The sequence below is a fragment of the Lepidochelys kempii genome, chromosome 6 (assembly GCF_965140265.1).
Source record: "Lepidochelys kempii isolate rLepKem1 chromosome 6, rLepKem1.hap2, whole genome shotgun sequence".
NCBI lineage: Eukaryota > Metazoa > Chordata > Testudines > Cheloniidae > Lepidochelys > Lepidochelys kempii.
In genome coordinates this window covers 71,383,347-71,408,377 of record NC_133261.1, presented here as the reverse complement: position 1 = coordinate 71,408,377, position 25,031 = coordinate 71,383,347, and the positions used below count along the sequence as shown (strand labels likewise).

Genomic DNA, 25,031 nt, shown 5'->3' with positions numbered 1-25,031 from the left:
AAGGCTTGTCCTGAGTCACTGGGATCCAAGTACAGTACAACTGTCTATTAACTGAAAACACAGAATAAAAATTATCAAAATATAAGCAGAGCCTTATTAACTACGGGGCAGAGAGGGCAGTGAGGCACCTTACTCTCCTACTGTAATCCTATAGGAGTTGGGCACCTACCTCCCATTTGTGCTTTTGTACATCTGCCTATTCTTATATTTTCCAACTATATAATAAGATGTAAAATCACATTTACAAAATCCAAGTCTCTAAAAACAGAAACCTCAGGGTAATTCACTTTAAAATGCAACAGTTGTGTGAATTTCCCTATGCCCACAGTAATTGCAATTTTGGGTAGGGCTGTTTAAATATTTTCCAAACAGAAACCCCTGATTTTACTAATGGTTTTGTGTCTAAAGTCTAAGTACTTCAGGTCATGAGTTCTATTATTCCTGTGAGAGGTCTTAAAAATATGGAAATAGGCAAAGACGGGTTTGGGCTTTTTTTGTTTTTTTTAAAGGCATGGATAAATTTAGGGGGGGAAAGGGAAATATGCAGAGATTACAAATGGAATTTGATGTAGGTTCAAATAAATGAAATTAAAAGTGAGCAAAGGCAGAAGATTAAAAAATCCTTTTATTAAACTGATGTAACTGATTTGCATGACCCCTTTCGTATGTAACCACCTGATCTGGTCATTGTTAGTCTGGTCCTCCCTCCTGCTGTTTGCATCTGGTCTTAAAATTAGATTGCCAATTCTTCGTGTTTGTATAGCACCCAGCGCAATGAGGCCCTGAGGCCTCCAGGTGCTACTGTAATATAAATAATGCGGAAAAGGAGCTGAATTCTTACCATTATTTGTAATGGATAGTTCAACCACTTCTACTGTTAGGGATTTAGAGGTGTTCTTGTCAGTAGAAAAGTACAAATACAGATTCATTTAACTATACTGTATCAAGTTTCTAAAGTTGTCAACGTCCCCCGTTTCCCCGCCCCGCTTCCCCCCAAGGGAGTGTCTCCTTTAGCTGTTGGCAAAAGGCACTGATGGCTCACAATTTCATGCTTTTTCCCTTCTCAGTGAAGTTTGTGATTGTGCCTGCAGCAGGGAGAAGTGAAATCCTTGGGCGTCTTTCTGAGCTTATACTTTGTGAGGCCTAGACACCCTTCAGGAATGTGACTTTTTGGTGGACACTTATGCCTTCAGAGAAGTAGCACGTGCCAGTTGAATGGAATTTTTCTAGCAGTTCTGCTACATAAAGAGCTCACGCTCAGGACAAACATTTTCATTATTTAATCATTTCTGACCTTGTAAAAAAATCAACATCTCTCTAGATATCTTACTCAAGCAAGACCATTGTGGTTCTGAGCGACATGGAAATGAAGAGGCTCAACATGGGATATACTCTCTGTAACGTTAATTTTCTCCATTCTGTCTCTCTCTTCACTGGTTAACTTGGGATTGTACAGGTATGGTCATACTCCAAAAACAGACAGTTTGGATCTTTTTTTTCAAAACTGAAAGCTCACTTCATTTTCCAATACATTAGAGGGGGTTTTTACATAAAGTTTTAGAGCAGGGAAAACTCTGAACAATACTCAAATCTGAATGTGTTAAAATTTCACTGTGAAAGGTGTAATTGTACCATTTCTGTAGAAAAATCACAAAATTAGTACATTTTGACCTCGAAAGTAGATAATTTTCAGATAAGAAAATTGCCTGTGGAAAAATATTCAAACACTTTAAATACAAGTATTTTATTTGCAGGGCCCTGTCAAGGCATGTGATGGTGACATTTCAGAGTGAAGGTTACAGCATTCTGCACTTTTGGGTAGGAATACCCCATGTCACCCCAGGGGTGCTATGTTTGCTCATCCTCCAGTCCACTTGCATACCACTGCTTGTGTTTATGCTGCTCTGTGCCTTTCTTATCCAGTTATCTGCAGAGCCCCTCAGTGCACTTCATGTTCCTGCTGCTGCTCTCACACTCCTCCAGGAGGAGGTAACCCGTGCCCTATCTGTTCTGGTCTCTTTCTCTCTCACCCTTTTACTCTTCTCCAACCCCCTCCTCAGATGCAGGCTAAATCCAATTAGTGGCAATGCACCATACCTGAGTGAGAGAGAACATACATGAGCTATGGGCTGGGGAAGGTGACTGCTAGGGTAACCTGGAAGCTTCCCCTGCTTAGTATTCAGGGAGGTAGGGAAAATACTGGAAGACATTTGGGGGTAATGGAGAGAGAGGAAGATGGGGACATGGGTGAGGTGGGATTTGGGCAGTTATAGGGGAGTTTTGGCGAGTAAAAGGGACTATCGGCAGCAAGCGAGGGGCATTAAGGGTATAGTGGAAGTATATAGGGGAAAGAGGCTATTTAAGGGGATGTTGAGGAGGAAAAGATATTCCTCATTTTAGGGGTCAGTGTCCCACATGGTTTTGTTTGTGGGGGACGGGGCTGTATCCCACATTGTGATTTTTGGGAGGTTTGAATAGATGCTTCCACCAGCAAGTTGTAGCAGCAAAGAACTTAAAAATCTAGTGCTTTCCTCTAAATACATTATATAAACACACACATTCTTATCACATCACACCCTTATAGCACGAGCCTGTCCTTACAGAGCCTTTTAACGAGAGACACTTTTACACTCTCAATGCCTGGAGGCATTTTCTATTTACACCACTAGTCAAGGAGTAATTAGTGAGGGTGGGTCATGCTAGCCTTCAGCAAAAGCATGCAGCTCAACTACATCTCAGCTGCAGGGCTTCATCCTATAAGATTTTCAATGAAAATTGACCTGATTCTGCAGGCTTTCTGCACAGCCAATGACTGGGGAAAACACAGGAGACAAGAGGGTCAACAGCCTGAATCCATCTCAAGGGAAGGTTAGGATTAATATCTATCCACATACAAGGACCCAAATGCTCTGCCAATAAGCAATATGATGGGGGGAATGGCTGCTTGGCCAACATAGGGCTGTGTGATAGAATACTTACTTTATATTTTCAATTACAAATGTTGTTTGCCTATATCAGATACTTTAAATCTTCTCTTAAGAAGATTGCTGCTTTACAGAATGGTACACAGGAGATTCCTGAGCCTTTTGAAAAGCAGTGTTGTCTCGAGGAACAGCTGCAGGGCTGGGGAGAATGGGGTCCTGAGTTCTAAAGTCTCCTCTAACGCTGGGTGACCTTAGGCAGGTAACTTCACCTTTTTGTCTCTGTCCTCAGCAGTAAAAGAGGGATAAGAATTCTTATTTTGCAGGGCTGTTGTGAGAATTAATTGGAAGTCTTTACAGTGCTTTGAACATGTGAACAATTATAAAAATGTTGATTATTGCCAAAAGACCCTGCCGTTGTGCCCCAGCTGGTGGCTCAGCTGTCCAGACGTTTTCCTGAAATTGCCTTTTAAAAATATTTAAGGCCCCCATTGCCATACTATCTGAGGCTCCGTTTACATAACTCAAATAATATGATAATATTCCTCAAACATAACCTGTCTCCTCCCTACACTCTAGCTAAGCCCTCTTTCCCTCAGGCATAGTGAATTATAGAATGTTTTAGAAAAATGTTTGTGTTTTGTCCTAAAAATGTTAGTACATTTTTTGCCAGTGAAAATGAAGGACTGAAAGCACTTCTGAGCCAGACATAATGGGAGGAATTCTCAACTGCACAAGCCATATAAGGGCTCTCCCCCATGAATATCCCTGTACAGGTGGGCCTCCTTGAGACACTGAATGTGCAAACTTGGCTCCCATCCCTTGCAGGAGCCCTTGTTGCAGGGAGTGTTCCATAGAGGCTGAGAGTATGTCAGGGCTGGGCCAGGCCAGGGGTACGTGGGGAGATAGCTGAGGCATTCCTATGCCTGAACCACTAGTTCTCAATCCGTGGCCCTATCAGCACAGAGTAGCGGCCCATGTGACATCCTCAAGGCCATACAGTATATATATTGTGTGGATGTGGCCCCCATAACACATAGAGAGCTGCATGTGTGGCCCAGAATAGTAAATAGGTTGAGAACCACTGCCCTGGACTATTCCCAGGCTGCTATAAGGCCCATAGGAGTCTTGCCACCTAGCATGCAAGTGAGGGAAGTCCTAGATTCATCTTGTACTAAAAATGCATCTTGTACTGACAATAATGCAGTAGCAATGTTCCCCATCACATAAGAGATAAGAGTTTGATTCCCAGTGTTTTGCTACTCAAGGCATTAAGGGCTGAAAAATCCGTTGGAAGAAGCATGCTTAACCTGTGGTGATGACTCACATCACACATACTGAATAATGAATAGTGTTGATCAGCCTTTCAGACCAGGAGGATTGTGTCTAAGGGTATGCCTACACTACGAAATTAGGTCAATTTTATAGAAGTCGATCTTTAGAAATCGATTTTATACAGTTGATTGTGTATGTCCCCACTAAGCGCATTAAGTTGGCGGAGTGTGTCCTCAATACCTTGTCTAGCATCGACTTACGAGCGGTGCACTGTGGGTAGCTATCCCACAGTTCCCGCAGTCTCCGCTGTCCATTGGAATTCTGGGTTAAGCTCCCAGTGCCTGATGGGGCAAAAACATTGTCGAGGGTGGTTTTGGGTACATGTTGTCAGTCTCCCCTCCCTCCCTCCCTCCCTCCATGAAAGCAACAGTAGACAATCCTTTTATGCCTTTTTTCCTGGGTTACCCATGCAGATGCCATACCACGGCAAGCATGGAGCCCGCTCAGCTCACCGCTGCTGTTGTGAGCATTGTAAACACCTCGCGCATTATCCTGGAGTATGTACAGAACCGGGCTAAGGACGCCAGCACAAGGACGATTGTGATGAGGACATGGACACAGACATTCCTGAAGGCATGGGCTGTGGCAATTGGGACATCATGGCGGCAGTGGGGCTGGATGATACAGTGGAATGCCGATTCTGGGCCTGGCAAACTAGCACAGGCTGGTGGGACTGCCTAACATTTCAGATATGGGATGATTCACAATGGCTGCAAAACTTTCGCAAGTGTAAGGCCACTTTCCTTGAACTTTGTGAGTTGTTTTCCCCCGCCCTGAAGCCCAGGAATACCAAGATGAGAGCTGCCCTGACAGTTGAGAAGCAAGTGGCGATAGCCCTGTGGAAACTTGCAACACCTGACTGCTACCGGTCAGTCAGGAATCAATTTGGAGTGGGCAAGTCTACTGTGGGGACTGCTGTGATCCAAGTAGCCAATGCAATCAGTGATGTTCTGCTATCAAGAGTAGTGACTCTGGAAAATGTGCAGGTCATACTGGATGGCTTTGCTGCAATGGGGTTCCCTAACTGTGATGGGGCAATAGATGAAACACATATCCCTAACTTGGCACCAGACCACCTTGCCAACCAGTATATAAACCGCAAGGGGTACTTGTCAATGGTGCTGCAAGCACTCGTGGATCACAAGGGACGTTTCACCAACATCAACGTGGGATGGCCGGGAAAGGTGCATGACACTCGCATCTTTAGGAACTCCAGGCAGTTCGAGCAGTTGCAAGAAGGGACTTTCTTGCCAGACCAGAAAATTACCATTGGGGATGTTGAAATGCTGATAGTTATCCTTGGAGACCCAGCCTACGCCTTACTCCTATGGCTCATGAAGCCATACACAGACAGCCTGGACAGTAGTAAGGAGCAGTTCAACTATAGGCTGAGCAAGTGCTGAGTGGTGGTAGAATGTGCCTTTGGATGTTTAAAAGCTCACTGGTGCTGTTTGCTGACTAGGTTAGACCTCAGCACAACCAACATTCCCATTGTTATTGTTGCTTGCTGTTTGCTCCATAATATCTGTGAGAGTAAGGGGAAGATGTTTATGGTGGGGTGGGAGGTTGAGGCAAATTGCCTGGTGGCCAATTTTGAGCAGCCAGACACCACGGCGATTAGAGGAGCACAGCTAGGCACGCTGCACATCAGAGAGGCTTTGAAAATCAGTTTCATGACTGGCCAGGCTATGGTGTGACAGTTGTGTGTGTTTCTCCTTGCTGCAAACCCGCCTCCTTTGTTGATTTTAATTCCCTGTAAGCCAACCACCCTCCCCACTTTGATCACAGCTGGCAAAGGAAATAAAGTAACTATTGTTTTGAAACCATGCATTCTTTCTTAATTAAAAAAAGTGAGATAACTGACAAGGTAGCCTGGGTGGAGTGGGGGAGGAGGGAAAGACAAGGCCGTGTTGCTTATTGTAGCCACACTACAAATCAAAACTGTTTGAATGACAGCCTTCTGTTGCTTGGGCCATTCTCTGGAGTGGAGTGGCTGGGTGCCCAGAGCCTCCACGCTGTGTTCTTGGGCATCTGGGTGAGGAAGATCTGGAACTTGGGGAGGAGGGCAGGCGGTTATACAATGGATGCAGCGGGGGTCTGTGCTCTTGTTGGCTTTCCTGCAGCTCTAACAGACATTTCATCAAGTCCGTTTGCTCCCCCATTAGCCTCAGCATCACCTCCTGCCTCTGCTCTTCACGCTTACTTAATGCTTTCCTGGCCTCTGCCACTGAATGCCTCCATGCTGTGCCCTATCAGTGCGGGAGGACTGCATGAGCTCGGAAAACATGTCATCCCGAGTGCATTTTTTTCGCCTTCTAATCTGCAATAACTTCAGGGACGGAGAGGATAGGGGGAGCATAGAAACATTTGCACCTGGGGGGAGATAAAAAGGGAGAGTAAATTTTAAGATGATACATTTCTGAGAACAAAAGGGAGACTTTCACAGTGAATCAAGCAATTCACAGCAGACAGCACATGTGCTTTAGGTACAAGGTCACATTTTGCCTTTTATATTGAACGCCTGCCGCTTTGGTGGCACATCACACATAGCTAGGCAACAGAATTCGGTTTCCAGGCAGCCATGGTAAGCCTTTTGGTACGCGGAGTTGGCTTCTTACACCTTCATAACATGTGGGAATGGTTTCAAACTGCAGCACCATCTTTTCCCATAGCAAGCAATGCTGGTTGGGTTTCACATTTAAAAGGAGGGGCTGCGGTTTTCAGGTGGATGTGCAGCACACACCTCCTCCACCCCACCGTGTGGCTATTCTCTGGGATGATCCCTTCACCCCTCCCCCTGCCGCGTGGCTATTCTCCGGGATGATCCCTTTTAGTCAAGTGCAAACAACCCAGCATGAACGGGGTCCTTTTACTGTTCCCTTACAAAAATTCCCCTATTTCAACTAGGTGACCATGAATGATATCACTTTCCTGAGGCTAACACAGAAAGCTAAAGACCGAATGTTGCTTGAATGCGACCAAAACCCAGGACCATTCACTGCAATGCTTTGTGCTGCAATGATTCCAGACTACTTGCTACTGGCTTGGCGTGGTAAAGTGTCCTACCGTGGAGGACAAAATAAGGCAGCCCTCCCCAGAAACCTTCTGCAAAGGCTTTCAGAGTACCTCTGGGAGAGCTTCATGGAGATGTCCATGGAGGATTCCCTGCTCCATCCCCAGACACACTGGGCTTTTCCAGTAGTTGTACTGGCCGCGAATGTATCCCAATTCTTCAGGGCAAATCAAACATTAAACACTATTGCTTTTAAACCCTGTACTGTAATTACAAATGTGCACTCACCAGAGCTGCCTTCTCCGGCTTCAGGGTCAGGGATCCCGCCTTGGGAGGGTATTGGCTCCAGGGTGATGAAAACATCCTGGCTGACGGGGAGAATGGATTCACTGCTTGCCTGCTGCGCATTCTCCTCCTTGTCCTCCTCCTCTTCCTCATCCACAAAATCCTCCTCCCTGTTGCGTGAGACTCCCCCTTGCAGGTGTCCATGGACAGTGGTGGGGTAGTGGTAGGATCCCCCCCTAGAATACCATGCAGCTGATCATAGAAGCGGCATGTATGGGGCTCTGACCCAGAGCGACCGTTTGCCTCCTTTGGCTTTTGGTAGGCTTGCCTGAGTTCCTTGACTTTCACGCAGCACTGCTGTGTGTCCCTGTTGTAGCCTCTCTCCACCATGCCCTGTGCAATTTTGGCATATATATTAGCATTTCTTCTTTTTGATTGGAGTTCGGCCTGCACAGATTCTTCTCCCCATACAGCACTCAGATCCAGTGTCTCCCTTTCGGTCCATGCTGGAGCTTGTTTGTGATTCTGGGGGGACTGCATGGTCACTTGTGCTGCTGAGCTCGCCACGCTGACCAAACAGGAAATGAAATTCAAAATTTCCCTGGGCTTTTACTGTGTACCTGGCTAGTGCATTGGAGTTCAAAGTGCTGTCCAGAATGGTCACATTGGAGCACTCTGGGATAGCTCCCGGAGGCCAATACCATCGAATTACGCCTGTATTACCCCAAATTCGACCTAGAAAGGTTGATTTTTAGCGCTACTTCCCTCACCGGGGAGGAGTACAGAAGTTGACTTTAAGAGTCCTTTACGTCGACAGAATGGGGTTGGTTGTGTAGATGCATTCATTTTAAAATCGACCTAACGCAGCTAAATTCAACTAACCCCGTAGTGTAGACCAGGGCTATGATGAAATGGTGAGGGGGTGGAAGAACACAGGTGTGTATGTTGGAAGGGCACTTCAGATGTTTTACAGGGCCATGGAGCATGCAGAGATACATGCTCCATGTATACAAGATGTATAAAAACATATCAGTCTGGGGGGGGGGGGGGGAGGAATCTCTGTAGCTGAGTAAAAAGAAAAGGAGTACTTGTGGCACCTTAGAGACTAACCAATTTATTTGAGCATGAGCTTTCCTGAGCTACAGCTCACTTCATCGGATGCATACCGTGGAAACTGCAGCAGACTTTATATATACACAGAGAATATGAAACAATACCTCCTCCCACCCCACTGTCCTGTAAAACACATTGAGCCAGAAGATGGCAGTGTAACCAAAGAAATGAGTGCTACTGTAACAAACTTTCTTGCATTCTGTATTTCATTAACCTCTAAACTCTACATTTTCATTGTCAAACTGACAGACTTACTGCTCAATAGCTTAACCTTCCAGTGTTCGAAACCATTATATAAAAGAAGTAACTAACACAGTGTCACTTTCTAAACTAGCTCCTGTAAATTCTTCATCCTCACTCCCATAACCGCATTGGTCGTTGGGGCACCATCACTGATGAGTAATCAACCAATTGCCTCCACTCCTGACGATTGTGCGTCAGCGCTTGAGTCTCCGTGAAGTCCATTCCTGTCCACTCTTTTATGTTGTCAATCCATCTCTTCTTCTTACTCAGGCCAAATTTATCTGTGGTGTAACTCTGAAGTGAATGGATGAACTTGGCCCAACTGCTTGTAAGATAACTAACATAAAATAGCGCAACATCCTATTTGTATAACAAATGCAAAAGCAATATTTATGGAACTATAACATTTTCAACTTTCACACCTTGTAAAAGTCAAGAAATTATAAGTTAAGGAGGGAAATTGAAACATCTTTTTCGGCTTTTAATGTGTTCCTTTTCAACCTTCTTAGCTCTGCCCCTAGGATGTAGCTATGATTTATTATTTTTAAACATCATATATATTATATCTGAGTAAATTTTGCTAGGAATAACTTATTCAACAAACTCTTCTCTTTCTACTTGTGGAATACGTCAGTGATTTATCCGTATATCAGCAATTTCTCTATATATCTATAATAATTTCCCTGCTACTGTTACTCTGCTGATTGCAAACAGTTCACTGTCAGTATTTGTTACTTTGTGCTGAGAATCTGAAGTGTTGGTTAGTTGTGATTGGTCACATCACTCAGGTGGTATTTAAAATTTTTCCCATGCCTGGTTGATCATAACTTTTATAGAGAACATGTCTAGCATGAATATTTGCATGCTGAAATTTCCAGCTCCCTTTTTGTGATTTTTTTTTTCACACCAGTGAGCTTGAATCTTCTATTCATAAACATCTGTGAGAGTGAATTTGGCTACTCCCAATGTCAGTGGAAAACAAACACAAGTGGGGAGACCGTGACAGGAGTGGATTCACTTTAAAATATGAGTGCATACTTATGGAAATTCTTTGTGGTATTCATGCAGATCTAATTTATATGAAGCTGTATCTTTACATAGTGCTCTGCAAATATATATTGTCATGTTCCATGTCCAGATGAGTTTAAAATCAAAGGACTTGATCATGTAACCTTTTGCACATGAGAAATTGCATAGGAACTTGTTTGCACATACAAATACAGCTCTCATGACTGAATGGTAGAACCAAAATTTTCATTGGCTATGTTTTTATATACCTGAGTGTAGCTACCACAGAATTTTTACAAGTTATTGATCTGAGTTTACTGCCAGTCAACATATAATGTATCAATCTGAATAGCCAAAAACCTACTTTGCTAAGACACAAGAAATTTTAAAAGCTTTCTGTACCCATTGTTATTATAGGAGTGTACTATTCCTAATGCTAAGCAGTTGGCCACAGCGTGTTGTTGTGATTTAAAACATCAGAACTGTCTGCTAAACCTTTAATATTCTTCACTTATACAAAAAACAGACCCCCCTGACATTACCTAAGGAGACAATACAGCTAAACGACAAATTAATTGAAGTTTTGCTATAATAATTGTTGAGGAAACACTTTCATTCTAAGCCTCCATTTTCAGGCACTTTATATTTTTCTGCAAAGTATTATACTTGGGGTTGGAATCTGTCATGTTTGTTTTCAGACTAAAGATGCTGGCTCTCCAGATATGTGCATATGTCAGCATGCTTAAATGTGGCAAGACTTAGATTAAAAATGTAGGTTTCAGAGTAGCAGCAGTAGTAGTACAGTAGTCTGTATCCGCAAAAAGAAAAGGAGTACTTGTGGCACCTTAGAGACTAACAAATTTATTTGAGCATAAGCTTTTGTGAGCTACAGCTCACTTCATCGGATGCATTGTACTACATTGTACAATGTAGTGTAAATGGCTCTGGATTCCTCCCTCAGCCTACCTGGCTGCCCCTCTAATCCTTCCAGCTTTTGCATATCTGAATGTGCAACTGCATACAAATTAAAGAACAACTTCAAGACAAATGTTGTGCACCTGTACTAACCAGCATGTCCTTTGCCACATGGAACACGTAGCATTTGAAATTGCAAGTTTTGTTTGGACCAACAGAATACTGTTTAATTCCTACTATACTTTTCCAATTTTTCAGAAAGCACCGGCTTGGGAGAGCTGTGGCAGAAGCTGTTGGATTGGGTGGTTCAGGAATTTCGTAATGCACTGCTACAGCAACAGTTCCAGGGCCAGTTGTGTATGAACATGGCCCAAGCACTCGGTGAGAAAATGATTTGCCATATCAGTGCGCTACAAGATTGCAAGGTCACATGTTGTTATAACCAAAAAGAAAAGGAGTACTTGTGGCACCTTAGAGACTAACCAATTTATTTGAGCATGAGCTTTCGTGAGCTACAGCTCACTTCATCGGATGCATACTGTGGAAAATACAGAAGACGTTTTTATACACACAAACCAGGAAAAAATGGATGATTATCACTACAAAAGGTTTTCTCTCCCTCCACCCCACTCTCCTGCTGGTAATAGCTTATGTAAAGTGAGGATTTGTGCAGGAAATGGCCCAACTTGATTATCATGCACATTGTGTAAAGAGTTGTCACTTTGGATGGGCTATCACCAGCAGGAGAGTGAATTTGTGTGGGGGGGTGGAGGGTGAGAAAACCTGGATTTGTGCTGGAAATGGCCCACCTGATGATCACTTCAGATAAGCTATTACCAGCAGGACAGTGGGGTGGGAGGAGGTATTGTTTCATATTCTCTGTGTGTATATAAAGTCTGCTGCAGTTTCCACGGTATGCATCCGATGAAGTGAGCTGTAGCTCACGAAAGCTTATGCTCAAATAAATTGGTTAGTCTCTAAGGTGCCACAAGTCCTCCTGTTCTTTTTGCGCATACAGACTAACCCGGCTGTTACTCTGAAACCTGTTATAACCACTGTCTCTGTTCCCTGTTTCTCCATGAAATGGTGTATTGTCCTGGAGTAGCAGGCACTATGCTAGCATCTTGGTAGACTGTGGTTGGGTTAGTTTAAGACCCCACTTAAGTTATAAATGATGGCATCTGACACTTACCTACTAGCCATGTGCAACACTATATTTTCATTTACTGTTTTCATTTTCAGTCACTTGTAACCTTTTTAGATTTGTGAAGCGCTGTGGTAGATGGTGTCCAGCTAGTTCAATATGAAGTTTACTTTCTTTGTGGGGATTTTAGAATCTGCATATTTCTCAAAGTTTTGTGAAGGAATCCTAACCCTGCTACTGGGAGATTTGTCATTGACTTCAATGGGGCTAAGATTTCACCCATAATTTTTCTATCCTGAAGCAGGCTGCATGTGATGGTCTTACCTCCCCTTGTATGGTTGATAATGAAATGCTACTAAAGGTGCTGTTTACTCATAAGGCCTATAAAGAGCAAATTTGTGTGCAACCTTAGAGCAGAGAAGGAAATGGGCTATTGCTATGAATAGATGAAATGGATATTTACTAATGTATGATTTAGGTAGGTAGGGACACGAATCAGACAAAAGTGATATTTCAAGAAAAAATTGTTTTGTCTTATTAATCAACAGCCGCTCCTGAAAGGAAATAACTACGTAGGTCTGGCCTGGAAGGTGAGGCACTGACAAGTGAGAATTAAACTGCGAAAGCCCATAGGCTATAGTAGAGGACACAGATACTCTGAGGCATGTGGTTGGCTTGAACTGACAGACGCATACAGGCTGAGAGAGAAGAGATTCATTTTTGGGCCATGCTATAGGTAATGTCCATATTCTTAACTGAAACCTAGTGCCAGCCTAGTCATGCTTTCCATGGTATTAGTCTAAAAACACTTAATTTGATACCTCTTTATTCTGGGATTTGCCCCCCGCTCTGTTTGTAAAATTATCTTAAATGTAAGAATATTTTATTGACCCTCTGAACTGGTCTTTGACTATGAGATGGGGCAGATAAGAAGAGGTGTTGGACAATGAAAGTAAATTCTGATCTTGGGGGAAGTAGACACCAGAGTAAGTAATGGCTTGAGTGAAAAAGCTAGAGGTTGTGATATTCTTCCCCAAACAAAGCTGCAGAAAAGCTGCCAGGTCCATTATGGATAAGGATAGAACTAATTGACCTGAAAGTTAATAGGCAAGATTGCAACCAAGATTGAAATTAAAACAGACTCTTTTTTTGTTATCTGGATGCAAAAAAAGGTAAATAAAAGCTGCATGTACCTGTATCCTGGTGGCATGAATCCGATTGCTCAAATGATTTTGTTCAAATGTTTAAAAAAAATTTACATTTGGCACAAGACTAAGCGCGAGCAATGTCAATGTTAGTTTTTTGTGTACAAAAAAACCTAACCATGCATGTCCAGTCTAAATTACTTTTATTTTAGATTAAGAACAAACAAAAATAAGAAAGAATAGCAGTAAAGTTTCTGTGAGAGATCTGGGTGTGTTTCTCCTCTGTAACAGACTACGACTTGAACTAGATGGCTGCTTTATCTGCTGCCATGCAGAGCTCTCAGAAACTTCTGAAAGGAATTGCACTTTCAAGCTCCACACATCCCCAGAAGGAGGCATTCTGAGGTAATTATGTGAGAGTGAAAATACAGGTTTGGAATAGACTCAGTGTTGTTGATCTCTTTACTTGTGCCCTGCCCTGTGCCTGTCCTGGTAGTAAGGAAGAAGGATATCATAATTGGATTAGCCATGTCATTATAATTATCCTAATTATACTGCCTACACACTGATGTGTTAACTATGAACAGGAAAGTCAGAAACCTGCTGAGATAACCAGACATGGATGAAGACATGAATTGTGCCCCTCCCATTGAATACCCATGGAAGAATGGCAACTGACCCAGGAAACACGGTGAGGTTCACCTTCTGTCATTTCCGCCAACTGCTGACTGAGGGAGGAAGGGCTTGGGAGCATATGGGAGAGGCAGGGGTTGTTTCCTCCTAACCTCGTGGCTCCCTAGGATCCACAGGGAATTGAACCCTGCACGTGTCCTCTGTAGTACAGCACCTGAGAAGCTTTGCTGTCACTGACCAGGCACTTCATGTAAACCCCATATTTGGGTGAAGTGAGGAGAAGTACATGTATGAAGCCTAAGTTATGATGTTTCTAGCAGACTTACTTTAATTGTAGAGATGCTTAGTGACAACAGGAGCAGCTAAGCTCTTCACCTGAAGCCCTCTACTCCCATCTAGCTCATGGAGAACCTTCACTGCCTACTACCATTGGAACCAACCTCTGAACTGTTAATACAGGCCAGGTGAGTGGGTGGGTGGATTGGGGGCTGGGAAGGAGAGCAGACTGACGTATTTTTAAGGTCAGAAGGACCCACTATGATCATCTAGTCTGACCTTTTGTATAACTCAGGCCATACAATTTCAGCCAGTGATTCCTGTCTGACGCCCATTTTGAGTTGAGCTGGAGCATGTCTTTAAAGGAAAAACATTGTAGATGTCTAGTGGGAGGGAAGTGTGGGGAGAAGGCTGAGGAAAAGGTCAAGGTCACAATGTGAAAGGAAGGTATGGAAGGGAGAGAATACATAAAGGTCATCTTGGAGAACAAATACATTCAATTTTCAAGGACTAAAAATAGAAACGATTATTGGTTTTACCCCAGCAGCTAGAAAACCTCAGCTGGGATCAGGGCCCCATTTTGGTAGTTGCTACACAAACACATAATGAGGGACAGTCCTTGCCTGGAAGAAACTGTGTCTAAATAAATAAAATAAAAGTCAAACCCAAACAAATCAGCAAATAGGGGTGAATGGTTAAAAGTTAAACAAAAATAACGACAGCTAAGAAGCGTTGTTTGAAGAAAAAAAGTCGGGGGCAGGGGGAGAATTGTGTTGATATCTCTTGTCTGTCTGTCTATCTGTGGCCTGGTCCTGCAAACACTTATGCATGTGAGTGATTTTACTCATCTTAATTGTGCGACTGATTTGAATTAGACTAGTCATCTGAGGAAAGCTATTATGTCTGTAAATATCTGAAAGATTGAGGCTTTAGACTGTAAGTTTCTTGGACCTATAAAATGGAGGTAAAGTGCCTCGTGCAATTTTGGGTGCTCTCTAACTAGGATTAATAATGACCCATCAATTACTACAGGATAGGAGGATGTGTCAGCTGTTTCTCACCTCTTGCCCCCAGCACTACACCCCCAAACCACACACAGCTTCATCCGCACGTATTGTTACTATGGCAGACTCAAAGGCAGGGGGATGATGCTGTGGTGGCAGTATTTTCATTGCATTTTTCCTTGAAACAATAGAGACACCCGTTTATATCCATACTGCACTGATCCAGGAGCAAGGAAACCCAACTTGTTCCTACAGTCACTAACCTCCTGGAGTGGATACAATATTGCATTCTTACATTGCAGCAATTGTCTCAGGGAGGACACTGCAGCATTCATGGGAGATATTAGAGCTTGTTGAAAATTTTCTGAAGGAAAATGCTGATTTGATAAAATCAAAATATTCTATGGGAACATTTTTTGTTGAAATTTTCAACAAAATGGATATCAAAATGTATTGTTTCAGCAACCAAGCGCTCCGACATTTTTGACTATTGTTTTGATTTATTTTATAATTAATGATATGGTAAAACGGTAAGTGCTTCAACCTTACAGAAACTAAACCTTTAGATGAGGTTGTTCTGATATTTCCAACCAACATTGTCCAGAAAGTTTATTCTGTGGGAGATTCTAGCTTTTCATTGTGGTTCCGGATGAGAAGTTGAAATTTCTCACAGAATAAGATTTTTATTTTGGTTCAGGATGAAAGGAAACTTTCAAACGATGGAATTTCCAAGTTTCAACCATCTCTCTGATAGGAGGCAGCATTCCATGCTATAACTAATGGGGACACATCTAACATGCTCTGCTTCACCCAATGTAGTAATGGGAACTCAGACAGTCTGTTCAGCAATAGGTTTTGAGTGGAATACTATATTGACACAGACCAGGCACATGATGTGGCCAATGTGAGACAGGAGGGAGGTTACTACTGATGGTTATGTTGGGAGGAAGGCAGTGCTGTGTAGGGATTAGGGAACAGGGCTGGAAGCCAGTATTCAAGTGTTTATTCCTGGTTCTCATGCTTGAAATAGGAGGCATAGATACCCATGCTTCTTACCAACTGCTGGCTCAATGTGTGATCTTAAGCAAATCGCTTTGACATTGGTTTCACCATCAAACACTAAAGTGGGGCTAATAATTCATATTTCACTGGTATGTTGAGAGGCTTTGAGCATCTCAGATGAAAGGCATGACAGAAATCCAAAAAATGACTTATCCCCGTTCTATTGTGCAGTCACATAAGCATTCCTGCACACAGTCATAATTGGAGCTCATCACTTACGTCATGCATTTTGCTTTATGAACACACACGGTACATTTTTATTATGCAACTCATCTTTCAAGCATGTTTGTGGGGGATACTCTGACAGACTTGGCATGTTTTCCAGTAAATATATGGCACTATAGGGAGTAGCAACATATCCAGAGACAGTAGTGTGAGTCAGACTGCCCCATCCACTGAGACCCATGTGTACATACATGAGGATGCTTATGTTCTGAATCCAGTGATGCCATGCTGCTCATCTGAATGCTGCTCTACACATAGGAGACTCTTGTATCTCTGAAAGAAGTTCAAAAGACAGGTATAGTATGTTGCTATAGCAAATGACTGGCTAAAACCTGCTCACCTTTATCATGCAAAATTCCCATTTGAAGTTGGTGGCTAATACCCCAAGCGTCAGAAGGTGAATTAGAAAATTAATATCTGCTTTAGTGAGAAGCTTAATTCAAATATTTGTCAGGACATCCTGAGTGGTCTCTGAGATCCACAAACCAGGTTAGGCCAATTTTCGTACAAACAACGCAAGCACTTAAAAAGCTATAAAGTTACATGTATTATATCACCAGAACATTCCGATTGGCTGAGTATACCTGAAGGTCAGGGACTGTTACCAAGCATTCTGAGAGCTGATGAACCCTTTTGTGGATGTTGCATGGATGTAAAGATATTTGTCCCATAACTGCTGCTTTTATTTCTAAAAACTTTTGGAATTATCAATGTTTCATTGTTGCACAACTTGTTGCATGCTTGGAAAACCGAGACACATCAGTCAGCTGTTTGCTTACAGTACTGGAGGAGGAGAAGGAACTATTTATGCGACAGCAGCCTACTGTTTCCCAGTTGCACAGTTTTAACATTCGCAAGAAGTCAGACTCTGATTCCAAGAAAGTGATGGCTGATGAGTAGAGCTAGTCAAAAATGTTATGATGGAATAGTTTTTCCATCAGAAAATGCTGATTCAGTTGAAACTAGGTAGGAACATGCCCTGCTCTCTGGGTCCTCAGGCTGCCTACCTCCCTGAGGTGCCAGGCTTCTGGTTCCTTGGCTCCCTGGGTTCCACAGCGCCCCAGCCAGCCATCGCCCCAGACTTGTCCAATTGGTGGGCAGGCAGGCTGGCCAGCTCACTGGGCTATCTGACTCACGGGCTGGCTGGGTCTTCATGTTGCCTGCTGGGTGGGTGGTCTGGAGACAAGTTGGGTGGGGAGACAGGGGGCCAGCCCCAACTTTTTTGGAAAATTCTGTTTTGGTTCTTCTGAAATGGAATTTTTCAAAGATGCCTGTTCCTTAAAAAAATCTTTTATTTCCGACTTTTTGTTCCTATTCAGAGTGAAACATTTTTTGGAAATGCAGATTTTCTATGCAATGGAAATACCAGGTCCTGCACAGCTCTACTGATGAGTTATGTGAGGTTGTAGAGAATTAACAGCTTGCATAACAGCACCTGGCCGACAACTACTTGTAGCATACGTGTAAATGTGCAATAGCCTGTAGATATAATCTTGAATCCTGCATTACAGTATGTGAGTTTATGAGCTATTTGTATGTATGTGAAGTTTTGCATGATCTCTATTACAGAGTGAGAGACTGTAGGGTACCAATGTGCATACGCGGTGTAGAAAACCCAATTGTTAATTTGCACACCCCTCTTCCACCTAGAAGAGACAGCTGTGCTGGAGGTGATCATGGGGGATGGCACCTCTGAAATCTAGAGCTCCATAGGAGTGCCACTGACAGAGGCTGTTTGCAAGAGCCACCAAATCAGTACATCTCTTCACCAGTCTGGCCCCATCCCATCTTGGCCTGGCACCCAGTTTTGGGCCTCTGGGCCTTTTGGGCCCTGTGGATGATTTGTACTACTGTGCTTCCGTTCCAAGCAGACTTACTGAATCTCCGGGCCTATCTGAGCCTACCTGGCTCATTGGCCACCTTACACCACACTGCTCAGATAAGCCCTAGAGCCCTGGGCTTAAAATCCTTTGCTAAGAAGGTGCTGCATGCTAAGGGTTCCCATTTCCTTCAATAGCCGTTAAAGAATATATGGAATTCCTGGATTTTAAGAAATAACATACAGAAAGGATGGCAGTTCTAGATGCCTCAAACATTGTATGAATCAAGGAGTTTGAGGAGATCTTGAATTCCTGGAACTGCAAACAAGAGAAATTATGGGCACTCTAGCACAACGTGAGTTCTTAGAATGCCAGTCACACCAGGGCTTTTGTGAGCTTCTGGAGCATCTACAAATAATTAAAGTACACGCAATAAATGTGCTAAAAGACATTAAGAGACAGTGCAGTAATCCCTTAGAGCCACATGGATTAATTTTATCTAGCTTTTTTGGAGTATTATCATTTTTAAAAAAAATTGTCACTGCCTTGACTGGATTGACATAGACTTGGCATGCCCCTCAACCAGCTAAATCTCCAGCTGCCCTATCATGGCTGCGTGGTGGCTCCTTTGTACCAGGAGAGTGGCACAAGTGGGCTGGGCTAAGCACCACAGATCTGGGCCAGTATACATGTAGATGTAGAAATTTTTCAAGATGGATATTATCTCTGTAGGCAGATATTCTGTATTGAAATTTCTCTGCTTTTGTAGTGCTCACAAGCTCATTGGAAGGGAGCCTTCCTCCTGCAGGAGTTTATAATAATGAAGAAACAAATTGTAGGGCTCCCCATTTCTGCACATAATTTGGCAGAGCTCTCAAGGTCAACAATTTCAGTTAAACCGTTGTTAATGTGCCGTCACTAGCAGTAACATATTCCCACAGCTAGGCTGTTGCCATGGGAAATGAAGAATTGGTCTACTAATTGAATGAATGATACAGTAATGAACTAAAATTAAGAAAGGGGAAATTTTAGGCTCAGTATTGACAGAGCTCTCTCAGGCCAGGGGAAGTGGTAAAAGTCTCACTGCCTGAAACTAGATTGAATGAAATATTACAGAATGGAGTGTAGAGATCAGTCCTGCATTGGAAGGACTATGGGCTGAATGAGCTAATATGTCTTTTCCATCTTTAACTGTTATGAATCTGAGTCTGAAGTCTTTGGGCAGGTCTGTAGAGGCTGTACTGAATGCCCCTGATTCAACCTATCCTGCCTGCCTCAGACACATTTCAGTCCAAGTGTCTTCAGATATCTACCTAGGATCTTGGTTTAACTCCTGCCACTTATATATGCTTTGTGTGTCCATTCTCATGGCCCTGTTGTATTCGTGTTACATACTCAGTATGTAAATTCGACCACCTGGAAACCAGACTGCTGCTGTTGCAGTGAATTTAACAGTGCTTGCATCCTGTGGCTCACTGTCATGGCTTTTATGTTCATATAGGCATAGCCTTTCTCACCTCACACTTCAATGCAACCCCCCAAGTCTGCTGAGCCAAGAATAATCCACTGGTACTTATTTGCTCTGCACAAGTGAGGGCATGCCTGGGGTCCTGGTGTTGGCCTTCATCAGCCCACACTGAATTTTTGTCCACAGCTTTTTTCAAAGGAAGTGTGTTTTCAGTTCTGCAGAATCTATGGAAAGTTGGTGGTGTTTCTGTATTGTTATTTACTGCCTTGATGCACAGGCAGTATCTGGCCCTTTGATTATGATCCACAGCTTACTACTGTTGGTTAGATCTCGTTACATAAAGCTATTAACTACACTGACATTACAATTAGGGCTAGATTCTGTCATCCTCACAAAGATATCCAGGGACTACTTGCAGACTAGGTTACTCCTTAGTGTTAGAAGGGTGGTAGAACTGGACCCTTAATGCAAGAACAATTTGTTTCAAAAAATTGTTTAGAAATTATAGGAAAATTTCATTTCAGAATTTCAATATTTTTCTTTTTTAATATTTTTATGACATTTACATTATTTCATGACATCAGTAGTAGTAATGCATCATGTTCACTCCTACTACACTACTGACATAATATGACATAATAGAATAGCTGAAATACTCTATTTTTATTTTTATTTAAAAGTAAGGGCTGCTGCTACTTACCTCTTGTCTGGCTCAAAGTGTCTCCTGTTTGTGCTGTAAAAGGCAAACAGTCTGACACTTCGTGTTAAGTCACTATTTCTGGGTGTAGGGAGGCTTTCAACATGAACTCTTGCAGTTCCTTCCAGCACAGTTCCCACACTTATTTTTAGTGGTGCCCCCTTTAGATGGGTCGATGCTTCTCCCCATCTTCCCCCTGACCCCCTCATAGCATTCCTGGGCATGTTTGTGGCACTCTCTCTCTTTTTTCTGTCCAAGTTTCCTCTCTCCTGTCTTTTGTTTTAAATTCTACTTTCCCCCTTCTCATCTTGTTTCTTACCGGTGTATTTTCCCCTCCCTGCATCTTCCTTTTAACTGTTCTTGATGCCCTCTTTCAGGTAGCTCCCTCTCCCCGTCCTCCTACGTATGGGAAGGGCACATGCTACTTGTAGTGGATGTCCATTGGTGGCTCTGTGGGGCTGGGCCATAGCCATTCTCATGGCTGAGCTTAATGCTGCACAGTTAAGAATAGTTTGGCTGGTGGGCAGCTGCATGGGCCTGTGGTACTGCACACATGAGCTGCTACAACAGCTGCTTTAGAGGCTACCTTAGGAGCAGGGAGGGAAGGTAGGTGCTTTCAAGGAATCACCCAGTGCTCTACCCACAAGCACAGATTATGAGCAGCTGCTTTTCCTGTCCTCATTGGGGTTTTTTTCCTTTGTCCCACATGCACTCCTGAACTAGCCTGGGAACCTCCCCCTTCTAGAGACCCCATCCCTCAAGTTAGGAAATCCTATTATACTGGTAAATAGATTCAAAACGCTACATTAAAAAAAAAAATTCCCAGTACAGAATGGGCTGAGCTGAGAATCTGGGGATGAGATGTTTCACCATAGACATCTGTGGCGGGGATTCAGAGATTTCTTCCCATTCTCATTCTTTATGGAATTATTGTGCTTTTTGGAAGTGTTGGATAAAAACCATTATGGGTAGGTATGATTTGATGGAGATGTTAGGGATAACCCCTCTGAACATGGTAATATGCACTTACTGGCCACCAGGCACATGAAGTGTTACGATAGCTGCATCTTTCCCCTCACCCCAAGTGCTGGGGCACACGTCAGCAGATTATTTTCTCCGCATATAGGAGTCAGGGGGTGGATCTCAGAGTCTCTATAAATCACACCTGCCCTGCTGGGTGAATCAGTGTAAAGGCAACAGCAAGCTGTGTGTGTGCCTGGCAGCCAACAGCCCTGTTGCTCAAAAGTTAGTTGGGATTTTGCCATCATCACCACGGCCTAACTTGAAATTAATGGAGAACTCTGTGGGTAAGGTAAGAAAATACCCAGTGTTCTTAGTGACTGTTAGAAACCCTGCTGCTGTGGAGATTCTGTGTCAGTTCTCATCAGGTAACTTCCTACCTGTCAGCAGACTCAGACAGGATCCTTTGAGATGCAGATGTGACTGCCCGTGGTAGAATACAGCATATTTTTGTCCTGCTTTAGGCTACAGGGAAAATTCTGATGCGGCATTTGGGTGTCTTTCTGTACCTCCACTATCCTAGTGGAAGTTCTTCATGTCTGGGTTTGTGTTCTCCACAAATGAGTGTTGTTGGCAGGGGAGGGGATAATTCCTACTTTTTACTAAAGGTAAACAGAATTGTTAACAGTCTGAGTTATTTTCTCACAGGAGTATTTAAGAGAGGGTGACAGATGTAAAAGAAAAGGGACTACAGCGTAGTGGTGGCAGCACAGACTATGAGTTATTTCAAAACCAATATCCCAGCTCTTATACCTCATTTCACAAAAAAGTAAGAGAAAAAAGGGCATTCTGAGGTTTAAAATAAAGTGAGAGGGACAGCGTTGTATGCTGCAACTTGAGGAGAATCATTGATGGTCATGTACTATCTATAGCATTCTCACATACAAAACCCTTTATGGCAAAGTTAAGGTTGCAGTACATATCGATGGTTTGAAAGCTTAACTTTAGAACCATAGGTTAAAAACAATCAAACATTACAAATCCCTTTTTCCACCCAGTATGGGTGTGGACCTTTTCATTCAGGGTACCTATAATTAAGTATGAATCTTTTATACTGGCAGAGGGCTTCATGTACATTCTGAAGACATTAACCTGAAGAGCTGCCTATTATAGCAGCGAATGCTTTTTGTAAAGAGCATCTGAAGGGATATTTGCATTTTTCAGCATCTTGACAGGGAAATTATAGTTAAACCAGGAAATAGTGGTTTTATTTTTAAAGATAGAGTTCTGTAGAAAGCATAAATACTTCATAACATCTAGAAAATTCTCTTTACTATTCTTATGGTCTCAATGCATCACCATGGTTTGTACAAAAGTTTTGGTCATGGTTACTGTCCAAAGTGATGATGTAATTTTGATTTGATATTCACATCATGGCCTTTTCTTCTGGTATTGGTTGTAGTCATCACTAGAGCTGGTTCAACATTTTCTGATGGAACATTTTTCTGTCAGAAAATGCTGTTTTGTAGAGGTTGAAACTTTCCATGGACGTGTTGATTCTGATGAAATTTCATTTAGAAAAAATATAAAACACAGTGATTTGTTCTGATTCAGAACGAAAACAAATTTTGCAATCAGGGAATTTCCTGTGACATGGAAATTCCTCTTCCCGCATAGCTGTAGCAATCCCTCCTTAATAGTTTTTATTTCTTAGGATATTATGTCTCATTCTGAATTTGGTAAACAGCCTCTCACTTTATAATTAGCCGAACCAAAATGTCAGTATCCTAAAATAATGATGAATTTGCTGAGTAACTCTATGTAGTGTAAGATGTATTAGAGAAAAAACTTCATCAAAGGGGCAATGAAGTTACACCACAGGGATGGCTTTGGCCCAAAGAGTTACTTAGCTTTGATGAGAAGAAGGTGAAATATGGCCGGCCAACACTCCCAACTTGGGATCCAGCATGTACACATCAAGGACTTTATTTCTAGGTTTGATCTTAGAAGTTGTGCTCCCAGCTAGACTTTGCATGCTGTGAAACTGACTCTCATAGAGGAAACAAATAATAGTAGAGACAACAGTGGGACTGGTTTGAGACCATGGCTGAAAGAGCCATTTAGATCTGGAATCTAGAGTTTGACGTATAAATTCCAGATTAAATTTCTAAATGGCTTTTCATTGTCCTGTATCCAAACAAGGTCTTAGTAGACTTTTTATTGTTAACTGATCAAGCAAGCTAATCAATAGTTTCCTATAGATAGAGAAGCAGTGGGAGAGTGGATATCCACCAAAATTGCTGGTGGAACTTACATTTGATACAAAATTTCTGGAACCAAGTTGTTGTTGTTGTTGTTTTGTTGTTATTTATTTTATTATTATAAATGTCCTGATTTCCGTTGTTAAAACTCAAAGGTTTTAGTTTTGGACTGGCATCCCAGAGAGACTGCCTGTAAGCAGAAGAGAGGATTGATTACCATCTTTTTGGTGCTAGTAGGCATATGAATTGCTGTTTTTAGAAGCTGGGGAGCAGCTCCAGCAAATGATGAGCATTGTAACCTTCCAGAAATTGGCTTCCAGGGTCAGCAGGATGAGTAATGCACACAGCATACAGAGATCTAGGGGCCCAAAATTTAGGAACAATTCTACTCTATGATGTAATTTCATTGCCTCTTTGTCTTAAAATATTGGAAAAACAACAAAAAGCTTTCTCTCCCCTCATATTTTTGTCCAGCAAAGGTAGGGTACGTCAGGGGTTGTTGCTATACTGCAAGATGGGAAGAGAAATTTCCTGTGTCTTTATGGGATAATATTTTCCAAACTCCATTCCAGATGTTAAGAGTATGTTCTAGAAGAGTGTGTGCTGCCAGGTGATTTCTAATGGAGAGAGATAAGGACAGATGAGAACATGACCAAGGGACCTTAGGGCAAACATGTTCTTCCTCCTATCTAGTCAAAGCTACCTCCTGCTCCTATCCAGCCAGAGAGCTACAGCTGAAGGCCCAGAGGCACAGAAATAGACTGGTGAGGGTGAGGACCCTGCACCTTTCTTTCATCAAAGTTTATTATTCTACAACAGTTCTGTAGTGCTGTGAATTATTGCTTTCTAAATGTCTTGATCCTGATTCAGTATTCTGCGGGAAGCCAGTGTAGAGAGCAGAGGATGGGGTGATGTGCTTGCTGTAGCCTGTACTGTTGTGGCTATGTGCTGCAGCAGTGTGTACTAGTTTGAGTTTCCTAAGCAGTGAAGGCTTCATGCCCAGGTATTTTGCATTGTTGTAGTCTAGAGGAAAGGTGATGAAGGTCATCATCCTCAAGGATGGGACGGGGTCTCCAAGCCAATGAGATATGATAGCTAACGTTACTCATAGACGCTGCTATGTGAGAGCTTAGAATCAATGAGGAATGCAAAAGTGATCTTAGACTACAAACTGAACTGACCTATGGTGGATGTGAAACTATCGCCAAAGGAGACTTCACTGTGACTACAAACTCTTCAGAGCATTTTCCTCTTCCCATCTGCATCATCCTTGTCTTGTTGAGGTTCAGCTTCAGCTAGCTGTTCTACATCCATGAGCTGATCTTGTCCAAGCCTGGGTCACCTTTGCAGTAGCAGTGTGGTCATATGTGGTGAAGGATAGGTAGAGCTGTGTGTCATCTGCATATTGCTGGCATTTGAGTCCATGTCATCTGACCAGTTCACGTAACTGCTGCATGTAGATGTTGAAAAGGACTAGAGAGAGTCATGATTTTTGTGGACTGC

At 42.7% G+C, this 25,031-nt stretch overlaps 1 protein-coding gene across 9 annotated transcripts in view; it reads left to right on the top strand.

Annotated features, from left to right (window-relative positions):
• LOC140913036 (cytosolic phospholipase A2 beta-like) overlaps positions 1–25,031 on the top strand; it is a 72,865-nt gene that overhangs the window by 11,054 nt on the left and 36,780 nt on the right. Inside the window, exons 1-4 of one of the 9 annotated variants that reach the window (XM_073348668.1) lie at positions 11,165–11,214; positions 12,526–12,713; positions 13,414–13,527; positions 13,710–13,813. The exons of 6 other annotated variants lie outside the window; for them this stretch is intronic. In XM_073348668.1, the coding sequence (XP_073204769.1) occupies positions 13,790–13,813 (24 nt within the window). In that variant the 5' untranslated portion in view covers positions 11,165–11,214; positions 12,526–12,713; positions 13,414–13,527; positions 13,710–13,789. Of the gene's footprint in view, positions 1–11,136; positions 11,215–12,420; positions 12,714–13,413; positions 13,528–13,709; positions 13,814–25,031 lie in introns of those variants that run through there. 2 more of the 9 variants (XM_073348669.1, XM_073348667.1) reach the window with 2 other exon arrangements.